This window comes from Heterodontus francisci, chromosome 5 (genome assembly GCF_036365525.1).
Source record: "Heterodontus francisci isolate sHetFra1 chromosome 5, sHetFra1.hap1, whole genome shotgun sequence".
Classification (NCBI taxonomy): domain Eukaryota; kingdom Metazoa; phylum Chordata; class Chondrichthyes; order Heterodontiformes; family Heterodontidae; genus Heterodontus; species Heterodontus francisci.
Genome location: NC_090375.1, coordinates 122636220 through 122657155, shown reverse-complemented (window position 1 = coordinate 122657155; position 20936 = coordinate 122636220). Strand labels below are relative to the sequence as shown.

Below are 20936 nucleotides of genomic sequence, written 5' to 3'. Positions count from 1 at the left end.
AATGGGCAGCTCACCGTCGGTCTTGGCCCGCTCTCTACAATTGTGTGCTATCTTCTCCTGCAGAGGGAAGCGAGCTGTTGGTCGTCCAGCGACATCAATCCCAACAAAAAGGCTGCTGACAGTCCAGCTGCCACTGATATGGGCACACTGATGCCTCTTGCATGTGTCCCCTTTCCAGGGACCTTGCGGGATTGCGCTTTGACAGTGGGCCTTCTTTCAGGGTCACGTTGCCATGCCACTGTCAGTTATCTTGCATCCCAGACTCTTTGCCCATTTCTGGGGGGGCGGGGGGGGGGGGGGTTGATCCCTCTCCACCCAACACACCATCCTGCTTTGCCAGATGTAAGGTCCAAGAGGATGAAGGCATTAAAAGGTACTCACTTTCGCAGCCCGGATGAGATCGTTGAACTGCTTGCAGCACTGAATCCATGTGTGCAGCGTGACCCCATGGCTGTTGACCTCCTCTGTGATCTGGAGCAAGACCTGCTTCGCTTAGCTCCCAGGTCGCCTCCTCCTGTCCCTCAGGAACAATATGTCCCTCCTCTCCCTTGCAGCCTGCAAAAGCACCCGGAAGGAGGCATTTGGGAAGTGTGGGGCCGCCGAGGGTCTCCTCTCAGCCACCTCATTTTCTCCCAGGCCTTCACAATGCAGAGCTCAATACAGAGCTGGCAGCTCTTTCAAAATGGTGCCAGTACCTGCTGAGCCATCACCTGACGCCATACTCCCCGCCTCCGGGCCCAACACCAATCACACAACTGGTCATGTGTCACAGCTCATTAGGCTTAATTGGCCGTCCGTCAATGAATCACGCGCGACCAGCCACTCCTGCCCCTGACGTGCCTCGCGCCTAATTCCAGTTCCAATGGCGGGACTGGCATCTCAATAATAAAATTCGACCCTATGCCTTTACCTATCCAATATCTAGTGAAATATAGTGAGGTACAGGGGTCAAACAGATAACTCATATTCCATTAGCTTGGAATATCATGATATTACGTTTGACCATTTGATCTCTTCGATGTAGGTAGGTGGAAGAACCTTTATACAGTGCCTTTAACGCACAAAAATGCCCTAATGTGCTCCACTGAAACATCAAAACAAGGATGAGGATTCAGTTGCAAGAAAAGTCTTAAAGGAGATGAAAGTGGAGAGACAGAGGATGGGAATTTCACAACTTGAAGCCTGAGCAATTGAAAATATGCTGCCATTGATTGGGCAAAAGGAAGGAAGTGCAGAAGAGGTCAGTATCACAGGAACTGAGAGTTGTTTTGGGCGGGGAGGCGTAGGGATGGAGGACATTACAGACATGGGGAAGAACGAGGCCATGAGAAGATTTAAACACAGATGAAAAGCCATTAAAGAACTAGAAATTAACGTAGGTCAGCGAGGACAAGGTGATGGGTGGGTGGATAAGGATTTTGGCAGCAAAGTCTTGGATGAGCTGGAATTTGCAGATGGTGAAAAATGGAAGCCAGCCAGGTGAATACCAGAATAGCCAAGTATGTAAGTGACAAAAGGCATGGATAAGAGTTTCATCAGCAAATGGCCTGAGACAGGAGGCACAGGCAGGTGGTGCTACAGAGTTGGATTTAGGCTGTCTTTGTTATCAAGAGAATGCTGAGTCAGATATTCAACTCAGGGTTAAATAGGACTCTGAAATGCAAACAGTCTGGTTCAGAAGAAACATCCTTTAACTGGACTAGACACAAAAGTCTTAATTTTCCAATCAGGCAGAGCAGACGGAAAATTGTGTGGAGATGTGCCTGGTCCCCATCCAATTTTTTCAGCTGACCCATTTTCCAATCATTTCTAGCAACTGCAAGAAGCACCTGCTATTTCTGGATGGCACCACGCAATAGGGGCATAAAGACATATGGACTATCAGGGATCACTTCTGAGTAATTTTCTCCTCTCACCCATAGGACAGTCATCCTGGGTTTTTAAGGGCTAGCGATAAAGCAGAGGAGAACTGAAGAGTTCAACATCAAAATTATAGTCCAATGAGGCCTCCATTTGAGGCAGCCCATTATGAAAGCACTGAAAGACAAGTCTCTTGATGTCTTCTTACAGATCAAGGATATCCACTGCAGGCTGTGCAGTTTCCCAGGACACAAACTGAGCACATGTATAATGAGGTTGATTAATTCACCCAAGTAATAACTGAACAACCAACAAATTGGGCATACTTAATGGATGCTTCAGGTGCCTGAACTGATGTTAGAGGCATTCCACAATGTAACACAGCTAGGGTTTCGAGGACTGTGATTGTGTGCTACATGATCTGTATAGCACAGATGGCAGTTCCCTCTGGCTTGCTCCTGAACTCCCCAGGGTGTCTCTGACTCAGTGCTTAGAAGAGCCAAAGTGAGTGACCGTGCATAAAGTTCTGGTAGCACCAAATACAATTGAGCTTTCGGTTTCTTGTTCTGGCACATTTTGAGAAGGAAAAGAGGTTTTGTCAGGAAGAATAATAAAAAAGTAACATATTATCTAAAAGGTGAGAGATTGCAGAGCTCTGAGATGCAGAGGGATCTGGGTATCCGAGTGCATGAATCGCAAAATGTTAGTATGCAGGTTCAGCAAGTAATTAAAACGTTAATAAAATGTTATCGTTCATTGCGAGGGGAAATGAATACAAAAGTAGGGATATTATGCTTCAGTTATACAGGCCATTGGTGAGACCACATCTGGAGTGCTGTGTACAGTACTGGTCTCCTTATTTAAGGAAGGATGTAAATGTGTTGGAAGCAGTTCAGAGAAGATTTACTAAACTAATACCTGGAATGGGCAGGTTGTCTTATGAGGAAAGGTTGAACAGGCCAGGTTTGTATCCGCTGGAATTTAGAAGAGAAAGAAGCAACTTGATTGAAACATATAAGATCCTGAGGGGTCTTGACAGGGTGGATGTGAAAAGGATGTTTCCTCTTGTGGGAGAATCTAGAATTAGAGGTCACCGTTTAAAAATAAGGGAGCGCCCATTTAAGACCGAGATGAGGCGAAAAATTTTTTCTCTGAGGGTCGTGAGTCTTTGGAACTCTCTTCCTCAAAAGGCGGTGGAAGCTGAGCCTTTAAACATTTAAAGCAGAGGTAGATAGATTCTTAATAAGCAAGAGGGTGAAAGGTTATCGGGGATAGCAGAATAGTGGAGTCCAGGTTACAATCAGATCAGCCATGATCTTATTGAATGGCGGAGCAGGCTCAAGGGACCGAGTACCTACTCCTGCTCCTAATTTGTATATTCGTATGTTCGTATACGTAGGTTAGAATGGCCTCGTGAGGAGCATAGCTCACGTAACACTTGCAACAGGATGATGGCAGAATTTTACGAGATGGTTTATGGACAGGATGAGAAGGAAGTGAAACATATTACAAACCCGCAGTTGACACTACTTCAGGTCTTCAACACCTCTATATATCCTCTATCCAGAATTTGGAACACTTCCTCGTTTGGGAAAGGGCCAACACTTTCCCCAGCTCTCTTTCAGCTGCTGCAGGCCATCTTGTCATTGGTAACAAAAGGTAATCTGGTATTTTTTTCCATGACATATAATAATACCTTGTTGTCAGGACGTAGCCTATAACGATTGGGATGGTAGGTGTGTGCAACAAGCAGTTACATTCCATGTATTACATTTTTGTGGCATGATTGCTTATAAGGTTGTGAGTGAAGGAACAGCTCCAGATGAAGGCTGTAGTGTAAAGGGCACTGTGCAACCTGATGGGTATTGATGGTAGGCACATTAACAGTGGTGTGAAAGGAGGGTATAGTAAGTGACAGACTTAGAACAGTACATTCTTAGATGGCTTGGCCCACTTGCCTTAGCTTGTCTGACCTGAAAAGATCCTAATTTATTTCTGCAGAATGGCTACGTATGGAGTTGTTGACTTTGTAACCACAGCATTGGCCAGCCCTTTCTCTTACCGCTGGGCAACTCTCCTTTGTTCCTTGCATTCCTTGCATAATCCAGCTGCCCTCCTCTGCCTGACTTCCTTCCAGAACAGGAGCAGCACAGTGGCGCAGTGGTTAGCACCGCAGCCTCACAGCTCCAGTGACCCAGGTTCAGTTCTGGGTACTGCCTGTACGGAGTTTGCAAGTTCTCCCTGTGACCGCGTGGGTTTCCGCCGGGTGCTCCGGTTTCCTCCCACAGCCAAAGACTTGCAGGTTGATAGGTAAATTGGCCATGGTAAATTGCCCCTAGTGTAGGTAGGTGGTAGGAGAATTGAGGGAAGGTGGGAATGTGGTAGGGAATAAGGGATTAATGTAGGATTAGTATAAATGGGTGGTTGTTGGTCGGCACACACTCGGTGGGCCAAAGGGCCTGTTTCAGTGCTGTATCTCTCTATGACTCTATGAGAAGCGCTTTCACAGCTGTAGTGACCTGGGTCTCTGCCCTTGTCAATTGGTCAGCTTTTCTTTTCTCAACTGAACTTTCTTGTGCACACCAAGGGCTGAATTTTATGGGCCTCTGAGGTGGGGCCAGAGGTGACGGGGGCACGGAGAATTGTGACAGGTGGCGGAGGGCTTGTCACCAATTAATTTTACAAGTATGGAGTCCTTTTCACTCAGAAGAAAGTTAAATGTTGGAGATTTCAAAAGAATTAAAATAATGTTTAATTTTTCTGTCTGTCTTTTTTATCTGTCTCCCTTAATCACAATTGTATTTTCCAATTTTTATTTTGCTTTCTGTACATGATTAAAATGTAATTTATAGTTCCTGCTTTGGTTTCTGTGTCTCAGTAAGGATTCTTAAATTTGATTGAGAGCTTTGCTGTTTCTTGCATTGCTCACAAATGCCACAGATTCGTTGCAAAGGGTGCCGCACTGAAGTAGACGCTGGATTAGTGGATCTCTCCACTGTCAAGCCCACAAAATGTCTGTGGGCAGTGGTCAGTGTCCTGAATGGCGACAACTGTTTCTCTGCCACTGAGAGCAAAGTTCAGGCCAATATACTTTAGAACACTGTTCAAAACTGTGATACACAGGTTCCTTAACATATTTTCGGAATAAATATTCCATTTACATTGTGAAAGTGAAGGATTCTGTACCTTCTTCCAAAACACTATCTTCATTGAATTCAATTCAATCACATTGTTACGGAAAAAGGAAACTAGTGCTCTGAATCTCATGATACGATGTACCAAGTTGGCTATAATCCAAACCTTCAGGCAAAATACACCAGGTGCCAGGTGAGAAGTGAGAAGAATCATTTGTCTAAATATTTCAAATGTTGAATGATGTTATGGCCTCAAGACAGGTACTAGTCTTAACAGTATTTCAAAGATACAAACTGAAATCCTGTTATCACATTAATTTTCTTTCAGTGAAAAAGTTTATACAATTTCCAAAATAAGGTTTGCAATCCTACTTGGAACAACATTAAACATATTGGTCCGGATTTTGCAGTACAAATAACAATGAAACTATAGCACTCACCATTATTAAAAAGTAAATTGAAAGGAACTTCCATTAACCACACATGCAAAGCTGAATGCTGAAATCAGGAAGTTGCTATCCGAGTTTCCCTGCTCTTCCAGAAGCTTTGCTATGCCGGTATCTTGCATGGAATGCATGAAGTTGTTATATTTGTCCAGTAGACACCAACTAAACTCACCAGAAAATGCTGATGCTTACCCATTCTAGTGTAAGTGGATTTTTAATGCCATGATAAGTCTTGATTGCTGCCAAATAACCTCTCTGGCACTGAAAATTAACTTTTTACAAGTGTGCAGTTTTATTCCTTCAGATTTTAATCATTGTTGGAGACTTTTTAAAAAATGTAATAACTTTTTTTTTTAGACTTTTTCTTTCTATCTCCCCTCTTTTTTTCCAAATTTTTTAAAAAACTGTTTCTTCCTCTCTCATTTATCTCTTTTTCTCTAAATAACTTTTAAAAAATTTTTTCTTCCTATCTCTTATCTCTTTTTTTCCTAACCATTTTTTCCTTTCCCTTCCTTTCTCTTTTATCGCTCCTTTTCCTAAACATTTTTTCCTTTTCCTTCTTATCTCTTTTATTTCTCTTTTTCCTAAATAACTTCTTTTTTACTTTTTCTTCCCATCTCTTTTATCTCTCTTTCCCCTCTCTACTTCACTTTCTGTACATGATTTGGTATTGAATTAAATAGTCTAACTTGCACTTCCTGATGTGAACCACAAACAAGACTTGTTTACTTGTACTTCTTTCAATTTAGTATATTGTATTTGCTGCTCACAATGTGGTCTCCTCTACACTGGTGAGAACACCTCCGCTCAGTCTGAAAGCATGACCCTGAGCTTCCGGTTGCTGGCCATTTCAACACTCCACCCTGCTCTCATCTCTGTCCTGGGATTGCTGCAGTGTTCCAGTGAACATCAATGCAAGCTCGAGGAACAGCACCTCATTTACCCATTAGGCATGCTACAGCCTGCCGGACTGAACACTGAGTTCAATTATATCAGAGCATGAAAGGTCCTCCTTTTTATTTTTAGTTATTTTTTCTTTTTTCTTTTTTATGTTTATTTTATTTTAGTTTGTTTCTACTGTGCCTCCCCACTTTTTTTTTTCATGTTTGTGCTTGGGGCCAGGCTGCTCAGTTTTCTGTCCATTCACACCCTCTCTGTACTAATGTTTTGTCTTTAAACACACCATGAACATACCATTTGCCTTTGCTCCATGACCTTCTGGTCAGTTATTCTCTGTGACCTTGTCCTATCAACACCTTCCCTTTAGTTATCTCTTGCCCCACCACCACTTTACTTAAAACCTTTTACATTTCTAATATCTGCCAGTTCTGATGAAGGGTCACTACCTGAAACGTTAACTCTGCTTCTCTCTCCACAGATGCTGCCAGTCCTGCTGAGTATTTCCAGCATTTCTTGTTTGCGTTTCAGATTTCCAGCATTTGCAGTATTTTGCTTTTACTTCCTGATGTGAACTTTTTATTAAGAGTTCTTCAATCTGATTGGTTAAGGAGATACATAGTTGTTTTTCCTATTCACACAGGTCCCAGATGCCCTGTAGGGAGCAAAGTGCTGAAATGGATTTTGAGGGCTGGGTTTCTGGGCAACTCACTGCAGCACGCTTTGAAGTTGGCGGTCCGTCTGCGTGCAGTGGCTGCTACTGAGCACCCCCCGCCCCCCCTCCCATATTACGTTGTGAGAGGCGAGACATCCGGCGCCATGATGGATGTTGGCTCAGATATGTAGCAGGTGCTGGGGCCCTATTTAAAGCCCCCCAACACCTGCTTCCTGACAGCTGCCAAATAAATACTTACCTCACTACAGAAGAGTTGGGGTGCTGTCAATCTGGCAACAAAACAGAAAGTTCTGGAGAAACCTTGGTCACAGACCTGACAGTTAACTCTGCTTCTCTCTCCACAGATGCTGCCAGACCTGCTGAGTTTCCCCAGCACTTTCTGCTTTGCTGCCACATTCTTACTCTGCTTTGTCCCAGTGTCCAATACAGTTGAGATCCTCTTCTTCCAATCAAGTGTAACATTCCTTCTTGTAGGCTTGCTGCACTTGGGTGAATAATCTTAATTTTGCACATGCCTCGATGTGAGACTGAATTGTATCATAAAAGGCAAATACATAATAGAAATCAAAGCAGAATTTAAGAATATCTACATACTACGGGCTTGTAATCACCTTACTGTGAAAAGCCGCAGACTCGTATGCATTTGGAATCTGTAGTCATTTCTCTGCAGTTATGTGAAAAGACATGTAACTGGAATTAAAAGGTACCTCTTAAAGAACCAGGAAAATCTATTTATATTCCAGCTGCATTGCAAACCAGAAATATTACATCAATAATTATGATCAGCTGCTGCAGAATAAGGTGTAAGTGAACATGTCGATCTGTCATAGATGAAAAACCAGGACTACAGCACAGTCCTCCTCACTAGTCCAGCATTAGTTTTCAAACATGTGCAAGGAAAACCTTGCAACCAGAAGTTAGAGCAGTTACACTGTGAATTAAGGGATACTGTGGGAGCGCGGGTAAGTGGATCTGAGTCCACGAAAAGATCAGCCATGATCTTATTGAATGGCGGAGCAGGCTCGAGGGGCCGGACGGCCTACTCCTGCTCCTAGTTCTTATGATCTTATGAAATCACCTTTGCATTTAAAGGACAAGAGCAAAAACCAAATTTGGCAGAGGGGTGCTTTAGGGTGGCCCCACAGTTCAGCAATGCCTCCCTACTCACTCTCCTCCAGGATGTGCAGGAAAAGTGGGAGATCCTTTTGCCTAGTGATGGTAAGAAGAGGCCCTCCCACCTGGCTGGAGGTGGCAGAGGAGGTAAGTAGGCGTCAAAGGGTTCAATGCTGGAAGAGGATGAACGATTATTCCGCCAACCAGCCAGGGTCCTCCAGGCCTCGTGCACACACAGTACGATCTCCAAAGCCATCCATAGCCAAAAGGTAATCTGATCAGCAGCCTTCCGACAGTCAGGCTGCTTGTGCAGAAGTGGCATCACGAAGCAGCACCCGCAAGCATCTCCAAAAACCACCGTGACACAAATGGGTCTGCATGGGTGACACAACACTGTGAAAAGTTCAATCTCTAAATCTTCTTCACTAACATGTGTGTTGCTTTTACTGTGTGAATGAAGTGTACCAGCATGTACCGATCGTGTCTCCTCCCATTACATCATTGGCCCTTCAGAACTGTCAATGTATGGAATAACATCACTGCCACGCCGGTATTACTCATGTGTGTCTCCATGGATGCAGTAACAGGGACAATGGCTCAGTCTGCTGCTGCCTCTAATGGTTCAGACAAAGATGTTGCAAATGTGGACTGCTGCACAGCAGGTGATCGAGGGTGCTGTGTGGCTTGCAGAGCCGATGGTGGCTCCTCCGAAGCAGAGACCCTTTGTCTGATAAGTCGCTGCCATGTATCCCTAGCTTGCTGCTTGCCCTGAAAGCGAAGCTTGGGTGCCCTCTGCCCTCCCATGCGCCTTTCCTGTTGTAAGTCCTCAGCATCCCCATAGTCCAAGTAGGATTCCTGCCGATGTCTCTTTCCATCATGCCAGGCCTTCCCCCTATTGGGTGTGTAGTTGTGCAGAGCACAGCCAGCAGCAAAGAAAGGAGCTGCCCTTTGAGGCTCGTAGTACAGGGCACCACCCGATCTAACCAGGCAGTGGGAGTGCTTTTTCAGCAAGTTGATTGCCACCTCAATGGAGGCTCTTGTAGCTCCGAGGCTGGCATTGTATCTCTCCTCTGCAGCAGTGGTGGGGTATCTCACTGGTGTCAGGAACCATGTCTGCAAGGGGTAGCCCTTGTCTCCAAGAAGCCACCCCTCCATCTGAGCCAGTTCAGTGAACAGGAATGGCAACTGTGACTGGTTCAGGATCCAGGTGTCACGGCAGCTGCCTGAGAAGCGGGTACAGATTTGCATGAAGCGTCTCTGGTGCTCACATATGAGCTGTACCTACATTGAGAGGAATCCCTTAATGGTTAACATCTGCAGCTAGTATCTTGATGGGAGGTCTGATGGCCACATGGGTGCAGTCAATGACCCCTGCACCTTTGGTTATCTGGCAATGGTGCCGAAACCGATGGCCCTCTGGGCCTGGCTGTTAGGGTCCGTCCTGAAGTGGACATACTCACTGGCCTTCCAGTACAGGGTATCGGTGACCGCCCTGCTGCAGCGGTGCACTGCTGACTGTGTGACCCCGCAAAGGTCTCTGGTGGGTCCCTGAAATGATGCATAGGCGTAAAGGTTAAGAGCTGCTACCACAATGAGGACCACAGGCATTGGATGTCCACCGAAGCCCATGGGCCACTATCTCTCTCTACATCCGCAGTCACCTCTGACACTGGCGGTCTGACGTTTACTGGCATGTCATGTGGAACCTGTAGAAGCGCGGTGTTCTATAGTGGCGATCTCCCCTTGGGGCTGCTGCTCACAACCGGGGCCTCTACATGGGCTGAACCTGCCTATTGGTTTTGCCTGCAGCACATATGGATCCTTAGGAGAAGCAGATCACACAATCTAGGATGAGCCATACCCATCTCCATGTGACAAATAAAGTTGTATCCTTCACTTATTCAAAGGTTCCTAACAGGGCAGGCAGGCATTGTTGTTGATGGGTATATCAGGTGCTTTCATGGATCAACTATGTGGCGTGGCATGGCATTGCCCATCTTAGCTCACACTGAGAGTGGCACAGCATGACCACATAAAGATTGTACCAGCTGCCTCGAATGCCTGGGCCTTTCCCGCTAGAATATTCTAGGCCCCCCCCCCCCCACTCCCGCCACGACCCCCGACGTGGAGGGCTGGTAAAATTCAGCCTCTAATTACCGAAGTTCCAGTGCAAAAGCCCATAGAAAGTCTGTCAGCAAGTGCAAACGTAATGCACAGCTGGTGCCATTCATTGCAAAATCCAGGCAAACAGATATTTTACATCAGTCTTAAGTTGCTAATTATCTATTAGACTCAAGTCTCAAACAAAGTTTAGAAAATTAATGAAGTGATTACTGTACCTGCCACGGAAAGCAATTCAAGAATTCAGTTGACATTTCATTCCTGTTTTAGTAATAATGCTTACTGTAGAAACATTCCATTTGAAGGGATTTTGTGGGTTTTAGCTGATTGCTATATTTTGCATATTAAAATTCATAACAAATTCCATAAAAGTTAATTATATTGTGTATTAGTTTAGACCAAGCAATCAGTGAAATTAAAATTGTGCAAAATGTATTAGGTTTTATAGAAATGTATTTTCTTCAATTTAATCTATAGGCAACTGATGACTACTTATAATGAAAGTAACTGATTTGCGCAACTTTGAATAAACAATGCAGAACAGCACAGTATGTTTAACAAACAAATGCACCAACCACTAAAAGGGGACAGGGGACTTGAGTTTCCACACCAGCCACAGGCAACTCCACTTTCCTTTAACATTTTCTGAAAGGTGCCTTGGAGATACTGAAAATTTATGTTTGAACATAACCTGAGTTTACCTTGTTTTGTTGTTTTAGCCAAGATTGTAAGTTTTTTTTAAGAGTAAGAATATAATTATCAACAACTTCTTACTTCAGCAGGCATGTATCCATTTTTGCTAGATGTGTCAGGAGGGCTTAAGAAGTATTCTGTTTCTTTAGATGCCATGTCAGATGCTGTCATTTGCTTCAATTCCTCAGTGTTAAAGAAAGTTGCCAATCGACGAGTGCTGACAATTGCATTCACCATTAATTTGACAATCTGGAGTAAAGTGGAACAGGAATTACATTTCTTTATCTGACAAGTGAATTTAAACAAAAAAGGAATAGAATCAATTCTGAAAGATAAACTATAACTCTTCGATAACAGATCACCAACATTTAAAAAATAATAGACTTCACAGCAAGTTAAATTTTTAGTGGCTGGAAAAAATATAGTGTAAATAAAAATTACAAATTGTCATGCTTAATATCTAAAGAACTGCAATTAACATCCCAATTCTGCAGTTTTCACATCATATTCAGGGAATGAAGTTGCTGATATGACAGCACATCTAATTCTAGAAAGTCATTCAAAGCCACTTAAAGAGGGTAATTTTACACTGCATCATCTATTTGCCAACTGTAGTACAACTGCAAGCAGCATGATCCAAATTTTAGAAGTTCCCAGATCGTGCAACTGTTTTGATTACAGCAAAAAGTCAATTTGTCCCTTCAGCTCTTTGCTAACATTAAAAATTTGGGGCTGGATTTTGTTGTCCGGCTGTCGGGAGCCGCAGCAGGTGCAGAAAATGGTGGCCATCCTGCGCAGGACCCATGCCACCGCGATTCTGCAATGGGCGGCCAGTTAGCATATTCACAGAAGCCACCCTCCCCCCCCCAATCATGTGGCATAGGCAGCATTGGCGCCGCTGTTATGGCGTCACCTGATGCGGAAGCAGGCGCTGGCACATTTTTAAAAGGCCGCCAGCCCTGCAGGTAGTTCAACAAAATGCAGATTGACCCCTTCCCCCCCCTTCCCTAAACAAATACTGCAGAGTTGACCCCTTCTCCACCTCAGTGGTGCCAGCTTTCACTGGACGGGAAAGTGAAGACCTGTGACGGCCGCATGTTGCACTGAAGATTGGAAACTGAAGGCAAGATCGCTGCGGGTTACATTTAAATTAATGCAAACATCTAATTAGCATATGGAAAGCAGGGTCCCATCGCAAAGTGGTGGAGGGGCTGCCAAGGAGCTTCCTTGCCGCCGAGAAGAGCAGGCCTGGCAATCCCGGCATCAGGTTCCGTGGCAGCCGCTGCCGTTCCGATGCTCCGCACCCCACCACCATGGAACCCAACACCAGGCTAGAAACAAAATCCAGCCCTTAGTCTGCATTTGGATTGTTGAAAACTGCAATGTCAGCGTTATAACTCAGCAAGGCTGAGAGCTACATCGATAATACATTTCTGGATGTGGTCATGCACAGCTCAAGGGTGTCCAGGCAGAGAGGGAATGGGTGACTGCCAGACAGTCAAGCAGAATCAAGCAGGTAGTACAGGGGTTCCCCGAGTGCATCTTGCTCTCCAACAGGTGTTCAGTTCTGAACAGGGGTGAGGGTAATGGTTCCTCTGAGGAATACAGCCAGAGCTAACTCCATGATACCATGGGTGGCTCAGCTGTGTGGTGGGGGGAGGTGGGGGAAGGAGGAAGATCAGGAAAGCAATAGTGGTAGGCAATTCAATAGTTAGGGAGCAGACTGGCATTTCTGCGGCCACAGACGTGATTCCAGGATGGTATGTTGCCTCCCTGGTGCCAGGGTCAAGGATGTCACTGAGCGGCTGCAGAACATTCTGAGAGGGAGGGTGAACTGCCAGAGGTCATGGACCATACCAAGAACACAGGTAGCAAGAGGGATGAGGTCCTGCAGGCAGATTTCAATGAGTAGGAAAGGAATTAAAAAGTAGGATCACAAAGGTAATCATCTCCGGATTATTCCCAGTGCTATGCATTCGCGAGTATAGAAATATGAGGAATTGTGCAGCTGAATGAATGCCTGGAGACATGGTACAGGAGGGAGAGCTTTAGATTCATGGGGTATTGGGACCACTCTTGGGGGAGGTACGACTTGTACAAGTCAGAAGTGTTGCACCTCAACAAGGGTGGGACCAATATTGTGGCGAGGAAGTTTGGTAGTGCTGTTGGGGAGGGTTTAAACTATCTTGGTAGCCTGAGTGTAGACTCTGAAGAGAGAGAAGCAAAAATGGAAATAGAAAGCAGAAAACTAGTAAGAAAGTATGGAAGGTCAAGGAATAAAGGAAAGAAGATACATAGAGGACAAAAGCAAAATACTGCAGATGCTGGAAATTTTAAATGAAAACAGAAAATGCTGGAAATACTCAGTAGGTTGGCACCATCTTGGAGAGAGAAAAACAGTTAACATTTCAGGTAGATGACCTTTCATCAGAACTGGGAAAAGTTAGAAATCTAATCGGTTTTAGATAAGTGAAAGGGACAAGGGTGGAAAAAGAACAAAAGGGAAGAGCTGTGATAGGGTGGAAGAAAACAGAGATGTCTCTAGAGGAAATGTGAATAGCAGAAGGACGAACAGCTGTCATTTGAGAGCAAAACCAGAGATAAATGAGAGGCAAACCAAAACCTGCAAAGAAAAAGAAAACAAAATGAGGGCACAGATTACAGTCTGCAATTGTGGAACTCAATGTTGAGTGCAGACGGCTGTAACGTGCCCAATCAAAAGATGAGGTACTGTTCCTCGGGTTTATGTTGAGATTCATTGGAACACTGTAGGAGGTCGAGGACAGAAAGGCCAGCGAGACAGCAAGGTGGAGAATTAAAATGACAGGTGACCAGCTTGGGGTCACACTTAAGAAACTGAAAGGAGGTGTTCTGCAAAGCAGTCACCCAATCTGCATTTAGTTTCCCCAATGTAGAACAGAATGCATTGTGAGCAGCGAAAACAGTATACTAAATTAAAAGAAGTCCGTGTAAATCGCTATTTCACCTGGAAGGAGTATTTGGGGCCTTGGACGGTGAGGAATGAGGAGCTAAAATTCCAGGTGTTGCATCTTTTGTGCTTGCATGGTAAGGGGGCATAGGAAGGAGAGGGGTTGTTGGGGGTGACTGAGGAGTGGACCAGTGTGTCATGGAGGGAATGGTCCCTTTGGAATGCTGAAAGGGGAGGGGAAGATGCGTTTGGTGGGGGCATCATGCTAGAGGTGACGGAAATAGCAGAGGACGATCTATTGAATACAGATGCTGGTGGGGTGGAAGGTGTGGACAAGGGGAACTTTATCATGGTTCTGGGAAGGAGGGCAAAGAATGAGAGCAGAAGTGCAGGAAATGAAACAGACATGGTCGAGGGCCCTGTCAACCACAGTGATGGCGGGGGGGGGTTCCTCGTTTGAGGAAAATGGAAGGCATTTCATAAGCGCTGGTATGAAAGTTTGCATCATCAGAACAGATGCAATGGAAATGCAGAAACTGGAGGTAAAATTGGCACCACAGATAGTCGGATATCTGAAACTTTCTTTGGGTATTTGGATAACCCGAAGGAAATGTTCAGTAAGTCTTCTCTGATCAAGGCTCAGCAAGCCGATCCAGAGTTAAATAAAGTGGTACAATCGGTTCTAACTGAGGCTGAAACAAAGGGAGTTCTTTGAAGGATACCATATGAAAAATATTGGCCTTTGTCACACCAAACAGTCTTTTCCAATGCCATGTGATACCATTCAGGCTAAAAAATGCCGCAGCCACTTTTCAGAGACGAATGAACCAAGTGGTAGCCAGTGTTCCTAATTGCGTGGTTGACTTTGACGATGTGCTGGTATACAGTGACACTTGGGAGAATCACTTGGAACAACTAGAAGCTGTGTTTAGAAAATTACAATTGGCTGATTTAGTGATAAACCTTGACAAAAGTGAATTTGAAAAAGCAAGAGTAACCTACCTTGGGCATATAGTAGGGCCGAGTGTTGCCAAGAACCTCAAAAGTCCTAGCATTGGTGGAGTTCCCTACCCCTAAGACTAAGCGAGAAATAATGAGGTTTTTGGGGATGTGTGGTTTCTACTGCAAGTTTGTACCAAATTTTAATAGAATAGCAGCTCCATTGACAGATTTTCTACAAAAAAGAAAGCCAAGGTAGTGTGGTCAAGGGGTGCCAAGCATCTTTTGAGAGGCTGAAAGCCAGTTTGATCAATGAACCAGTGTTGGCTGCTCCAAATTTCACTTCAGATGATGCTAAGTGCCCTGGGGATCAGTGCAGTCCTGTTACTAGATGATGAGTCAGGCATAGATAGGCCAATGGGATACTTTTCCAAAAAGCTAAATCGACACCAAAAAAGATATTCAACGTGGAAAAAGAAACAAAGAACAAAGAACAGTACAGCACAGGAACAGGCCAATTCGGCCCTCCAAGCCTGCGCCGGATGCCTGCCTAAACTAAAACCTTCTGCACTTCCGGGGTCCGTATCCTTCTATTCCCATCCTATTCATGTATTTGTCAAGATGCCTCTTAAACGTCTCTATGGTACCTGCTTCCACCACCTCCCCCGGCAACAAGTTCCAGGCACTCACCACCCTCTGTGTAAAGAACATGCCTCGCACATCCCCTCTAAACTTTGCCCCTCTCACCTTAAACCTATGTCCCCTAGGAACTGACTCTTCCACCCTCGGAAAAAGCTTCTGACTATCCACTCTGTCCATGCCGCTTATAACTTTGTAAACCTCTGTCATATCGCCCCTCCACCTCTGTCATTCCAGTGAAAACAATCCGAGTTTATCCAACCTCTCCTCATAGCTAATGCCCTCCAGACAACATCCTGGTAAACCTCTTCTGTACCCTCTCCAAAGCCTCCACGTCCTTCTGGTAGTGTGGCGACCAGAATTGCACGCAATATCCTAAGTGTGGCCTAACTAAAGTTCTGTACAGCTGCAGCATGACTTGCCAATTTTTATACTCTATGCCCCGACCGATGAAGGCAAGCATGCCGTATGCCTTCTTGACTACCTTATCCACCTGCGTTGCCACTTTCAGTGACTTGTGGACCTGTACGCCCAGATCTGTCTGTCTGTCAATACTCCTAAAGGTTCTGCCATTTACTGTATACTTCCCACCTGCATTAGACCTTCCAAAATGCATTACCTCACATTTGTCCAGATTAAACTCCATCAGCCATTTCTCCGCCCAAGCCTCCAACCGATCTATATCCTGCTGTATCCTCTGACAATCCTCATCACTGTCCGCAACTCCACCAACCTTTGTGTCTTCCGCAAACTTACTAATCAGACCAGCTACATTTTCCTCCAAATCATTTATATATACTACAAACAGCAAAGGTCTCAGCACTGATCCCTGCGGAACACCACTAGTCACATCCCTCCATTCAGAAAAGCACCCTTCCACTGCTACCCTCTGTCTTCTATGGCCGAGCCAGTTCTGTATCCATCTTGCCAGCTCCCCTCTGATCCCATGTGACTTCACCTTTTGCACCAGTCTGCCATGAGGGACCTTGTCAAAGGCTTTACTGAAGTCCATATAGATAAGATCCACTGCCCTTCCTTCATCAATCATCTTCGTCACTTCCTCAAAAAACTCAATCAAATTAGTGAGACACGACCTCCCCTTCACAAAACCATGCTGCCTCTCGCTAATAAGTCCATTTGTTTTCAAATGGGAGTAAATCCTGTCCCAAAGATTCCTCTCTAATAATTTCCCTACCACTGACGTAAGGCTCACCGGCCTATAATTTCCTGGATTATCCTTGCTACCCTTCTTAAACAAAGGAACAACATTGGCTATTCTCCAGTCCTCTGGGACCTCATTGTAGCCAATGAGGATGCAAAGATTTCTGTCAAGGCCCCAGCAATTTCATCCCTTGCCTCCCTCAGTATTCTGGGGTAGATCCCATCAGGCCCTGGGGACTTATCTATCTTAATGCTTTGCAAGACACCCAACCCCTCCTCCTTTTTGATAATGAGATGACTGAGACTATCTACACTCCCTTCCCTCGGCTCATCATCCACCAAGTCCTTCTCTTGGTAAATACTGATGCAAAGTACTCATTTAGTACCTCGCCCATTTCCTCTGGCTCCACACATAGATTCCCTTCTCTGTCCTTGAGTGGGCCAACCCTTTCCCTGGTTACCCTCTTGCTCTTGGGGCAATAATAAACCCTGGGCTTATTGCTAGCTCTGAAGCATTTTGAAGTCTACGGCTGCCACAAATACAGACAGACACTAGTATATACTGATCATAGCCCCCTAGCTTTTGTGGAACAATTCATAGACTGCAAAGATGGTACAAAGCCAAACTGTACTAGCTACAGGTAAAGAGTGAATGGGAATGAGTGTGTAAATGTGTTTTAATAATTTTTCATCTGCTGTTTTTTCCATTCTTTGTAACAAATGGCATTTAAAAATGGCATTTCATTCCTCCAAGGGTGGAGGTGTTGTGAAAGTGCTTTCACTACTTTTAATATTTTTATTTTTTGTGGACTTGTGTTAAAACTGATGGATGTGTTTTTTTTTTTACCATGTTCACCGATAGGACAAGATGTTGTTTGAAAGCCACCTATGCTGGAGGCCACCTGTGATTTGGGCTCAGAAAACAGCAGAACCCTATAGTGATCTGGGGGAAAATGGTTACAGAGAAGCCACATGTCAAGGTTTATGGAGGTCAGAATGTCAACTCTCTGTTTGGGGTTTGGATTGTTTTCAGTTAGTTGTGGTGTGAACTGTTTGAAGACAGTTGGTGTTATCCAGCCAAGAAAAAAGAAATCACCCAGCTCACCTCCTTCTTTACCTTTTTTAAGAAATCCTGCCAAGATACGGTATGGAAGAGCAAAAAATCCCTGGTGCTGTATATCTCCTGAGGAGTTGAAAAAAATCCTGCAATTCAAGTGTGTACCAGCTGAAAAACCTTGATGCCATGTTTCTCCTAGAAAGCCATGAGAATAATTCTCGATAACTCCAGAACGGACTGCTTCTGAAACGATCCGAGTAACCCAGATGCCAGACCACAAAAGGGACAACTGACTTCCTTCCATATTTTCTTTCTTCTTTCATCAAAAATTAGCAATCATTTGGCCAAAGTAGTCTTTTTTGTCTCTTTTTTGTAACAGACCTCTGCAGAGTGAATTTCTGTATTTTTTCCAGTGTGAGTATAATTGGATAATTTTTAAAAAGGGAACTTTCATATTTTAATTGGTGTGTTAATGCTTTGCTTCATTACTGGTTTTGTATTGTTTTATAATAAACTGAGAATTTTGTTATTTGTTAAAGAAACCTGGTGGTGTATTTTATTCTGGAATAAAAAATAGAGTATAGATTGGTTGTATCAGTAACCAGATAAACATTTAAAAAGATAATATAAACAAGAAATGCTGGAAATACTCAGCAGGTCTGGCAGCATCTGTGGAGAGAGAAGCAGAGTTAACGTTTCAGGTCAGTGACCCTTCATCAGATCCAGTTTAAATGTTCCAAATTTTGCTTATTCACAGCAAGTCAGGGTGTTTTACAAAGGTAGGACCGTATTACTATTTAACATACGTGCATCAGTCTGCTGCTAAAGTGGAGCTGTACACAAAATTGCCTGTCACTTTCAGGTTACCTGGTTGAATTTACACTGAACGTTCTCTATTGCCTAACTGTCCTTTCCATAATGGGACACACAAAGTAATCTGTGGCCTAATCAATGTTATGTTTACTTTAATACTTTACGTAGAATTGAGACACAGAAACTGGCCATTCAGTCCAATGTTGGTGTTCATCATCCTTACAGGCAGTCGTCCTAATCCCATGTGATTTGATCCCATGTTCTTTTATTCCCTTTAATTCAACCACTATTTACATATTCTTAAATGTTGACATAGTTCTCTGTTTCAAATCACCAACTTTAGTAGTACATTCCATAGCCTCACAGCCCTCTCTTTCTCCTACTTTCTGTTCTAAATCTATGAATTTACGAACATACAAATGAGGAGCAGAAGGCTGCCATTCGGCTCCTCGAGCCTGCTCCTCCATTCAATAAGATCATGGTTGATCTGATTGTGTCTTGAATTCCACACTCTAATCTACCTCCGATAACCTTCGATTTCCTTGCCTAACAAGAATCTATCTACGTCTGCCTTAAAAATATTCAATGACCCCATCTCCACCACCTTCTGAGGCAGAGAGTTCCAAAGTCGCACAACCCTCAAAGAAAATAATTTCTCCTAATCTCTGTCCTAAAAGGGTGACTCCTAATTTTTCCTTTGATCTCTTAGATTTATTCTTCTATCCATGTTTTCTCATTCTAGATTCTACAATCACTGATAAAGGTCTGTTTCTATCTACTCTGTCTCATCCCTCTATCAACTTAAACCTCTATCAAACCATCCCATAATCTCTGTTCTAACGAAAACAGCCAATTTTCAAGTTTCTCTTTGTATCTGTATTTCAAAATATTAGTCAGCATCTTTATGAATCCACACTGTATCCTTTTGATTGCCTTAATATCCATCTTACAGTATGGAGTCCAAAGTATCAAACAGTACTGCAACGGTGATCTCACCAAGACTTTACATAGATTTATCATAGTATCTCAACTTTTATATTCTATGGGCAAGATATTGCATTCATTTGCACCCATTTTATGGGTGCTACAAGTGTCTTCAAGTGTTCCAAAATGGTGTTACAACATGCATGCATACTTGTGGGGCAAATCACGCCATATTGGTGAAGCCATTCACACACATGTAGCGAACACTGCCCGAGTATGCAGTGCAGGCAGACCACAAAGTCAGTATGCAAGCAAAACTATCACCTTGGTCCAGTGGTGCAGCTAATGCTCTCCCTTGAAGGGATCATTAACTGCAAGAAGTTAATTTCTGATTGATTTCTTCTCCCCATAGCTTTAATTCTACAAGGGTTTGGTGCTTTCTATAATTGTTTAAAGTTGTAATGTCTACAGGGACTGGTGTGGCAGATGGTGAAGGACTTTTTGCTCACTTCAAAGTTTCTGCATAAAGCAGTTGCTCCCAGCCATGGGTGCACAAGTAGACATTCCTATTGGAATACAGCATGACTTGGGGAATGAACGGAGGCCACACAGAATTCTCTATCCCAGAGGGTTGTGGATGCTCCATTCGAATACATTTAAGGCTGAGATAGACGGATTTTTGGTCGCTCAGGGAATCAAGGGATATGGCGAGCAGGCGGAAAAGTAAGGTTGAAGCCTAAGATCAGCCATGATCATATTGAATGGCGGAGCAGTCTTGATGGGCCATATGGTCTACTCCTACTCCTGTTTCTTCTGTTCCTATATTGTGATTGGAAACAAAGGCCTGCACCCATTAAATACATCTGGGCTCACAGAAGAAGACCAACAGGATCTGAAGGAAATCTGGACAACTCTAGAAGACCAGTTAAAAGTCCAAATTAAGTTTCACATCCATAGTCTAGAATTTATGGCGTTCCTTCAGCAATCCCAAGAGTCCATTGAATACTTTATTATTGGATGCAGGAAAAAGGGTGCATTCTGCAAATTTTCAGACGGTGAGCTAGCAGTAGAATCGCCGAGCTGGTGACTGCATCCACACCGATCGATGCATTTCAGGAAGACTTGCTAGAAAAACCCAAAGGTTCCAGCATTGATGAACTGCTTAAGGACAGAAGTATATATGAAGCCATCATTGCAAGCTGAGAGAGTCTATACGGTTTATGTACAACCTCAACGGTGAACACGCTAATGAGAGTCTCCAAGCATGGGAAGCTGTTAAAGAGATGAGGACTTCTACACATGCTAAAAGGAGTTGCCCGGCATTCTTTGATATTTGCAAAGTATGCAGCATAAAGGGTCACTGGCAGAAATATTGCAGAAGAGTAAAGGCTGAAGGAGCTGCAAGGAGTCATGCAAAGGATTCCAGCGGACCACAAGCAGACAGTACCTTCAGGCAGCAATAAAGCAAACATGAGGTAGTGGACAAAGTGGACAGTGGCAATAAAGAACAAGCTGATGAGAAGTGAGGTGAGCA

General features: G+C 44.0%; 1 protein-coding gene across 10 annotated transcripts in view; it reads right to left on the bottom strand.

The window, feature by feature from the left end:
- LOC137370030 (ATP-binding cassette sub-family C member 9-like) overlaps positions 1 to 20936 on the bottom strand; it is a 363176-nt gene that overhangs the window by 174234 nt on the left and 168006 nt on the right. For all 10 annotated transcript variants that reach the window (XM_068032031.1, XM_068032023.1, XM_068032028.1 and 7 more), the window contains one exon: positions 11022 to 11189. In XM_068032031.1, coding sequence (XP_067888132.1) covers positions 11022 to 11189 — 168 coding nt within the window. The remainder of the gene's footprint in view (positions 1 to 11021; positions 11190 to 20936) is intronic.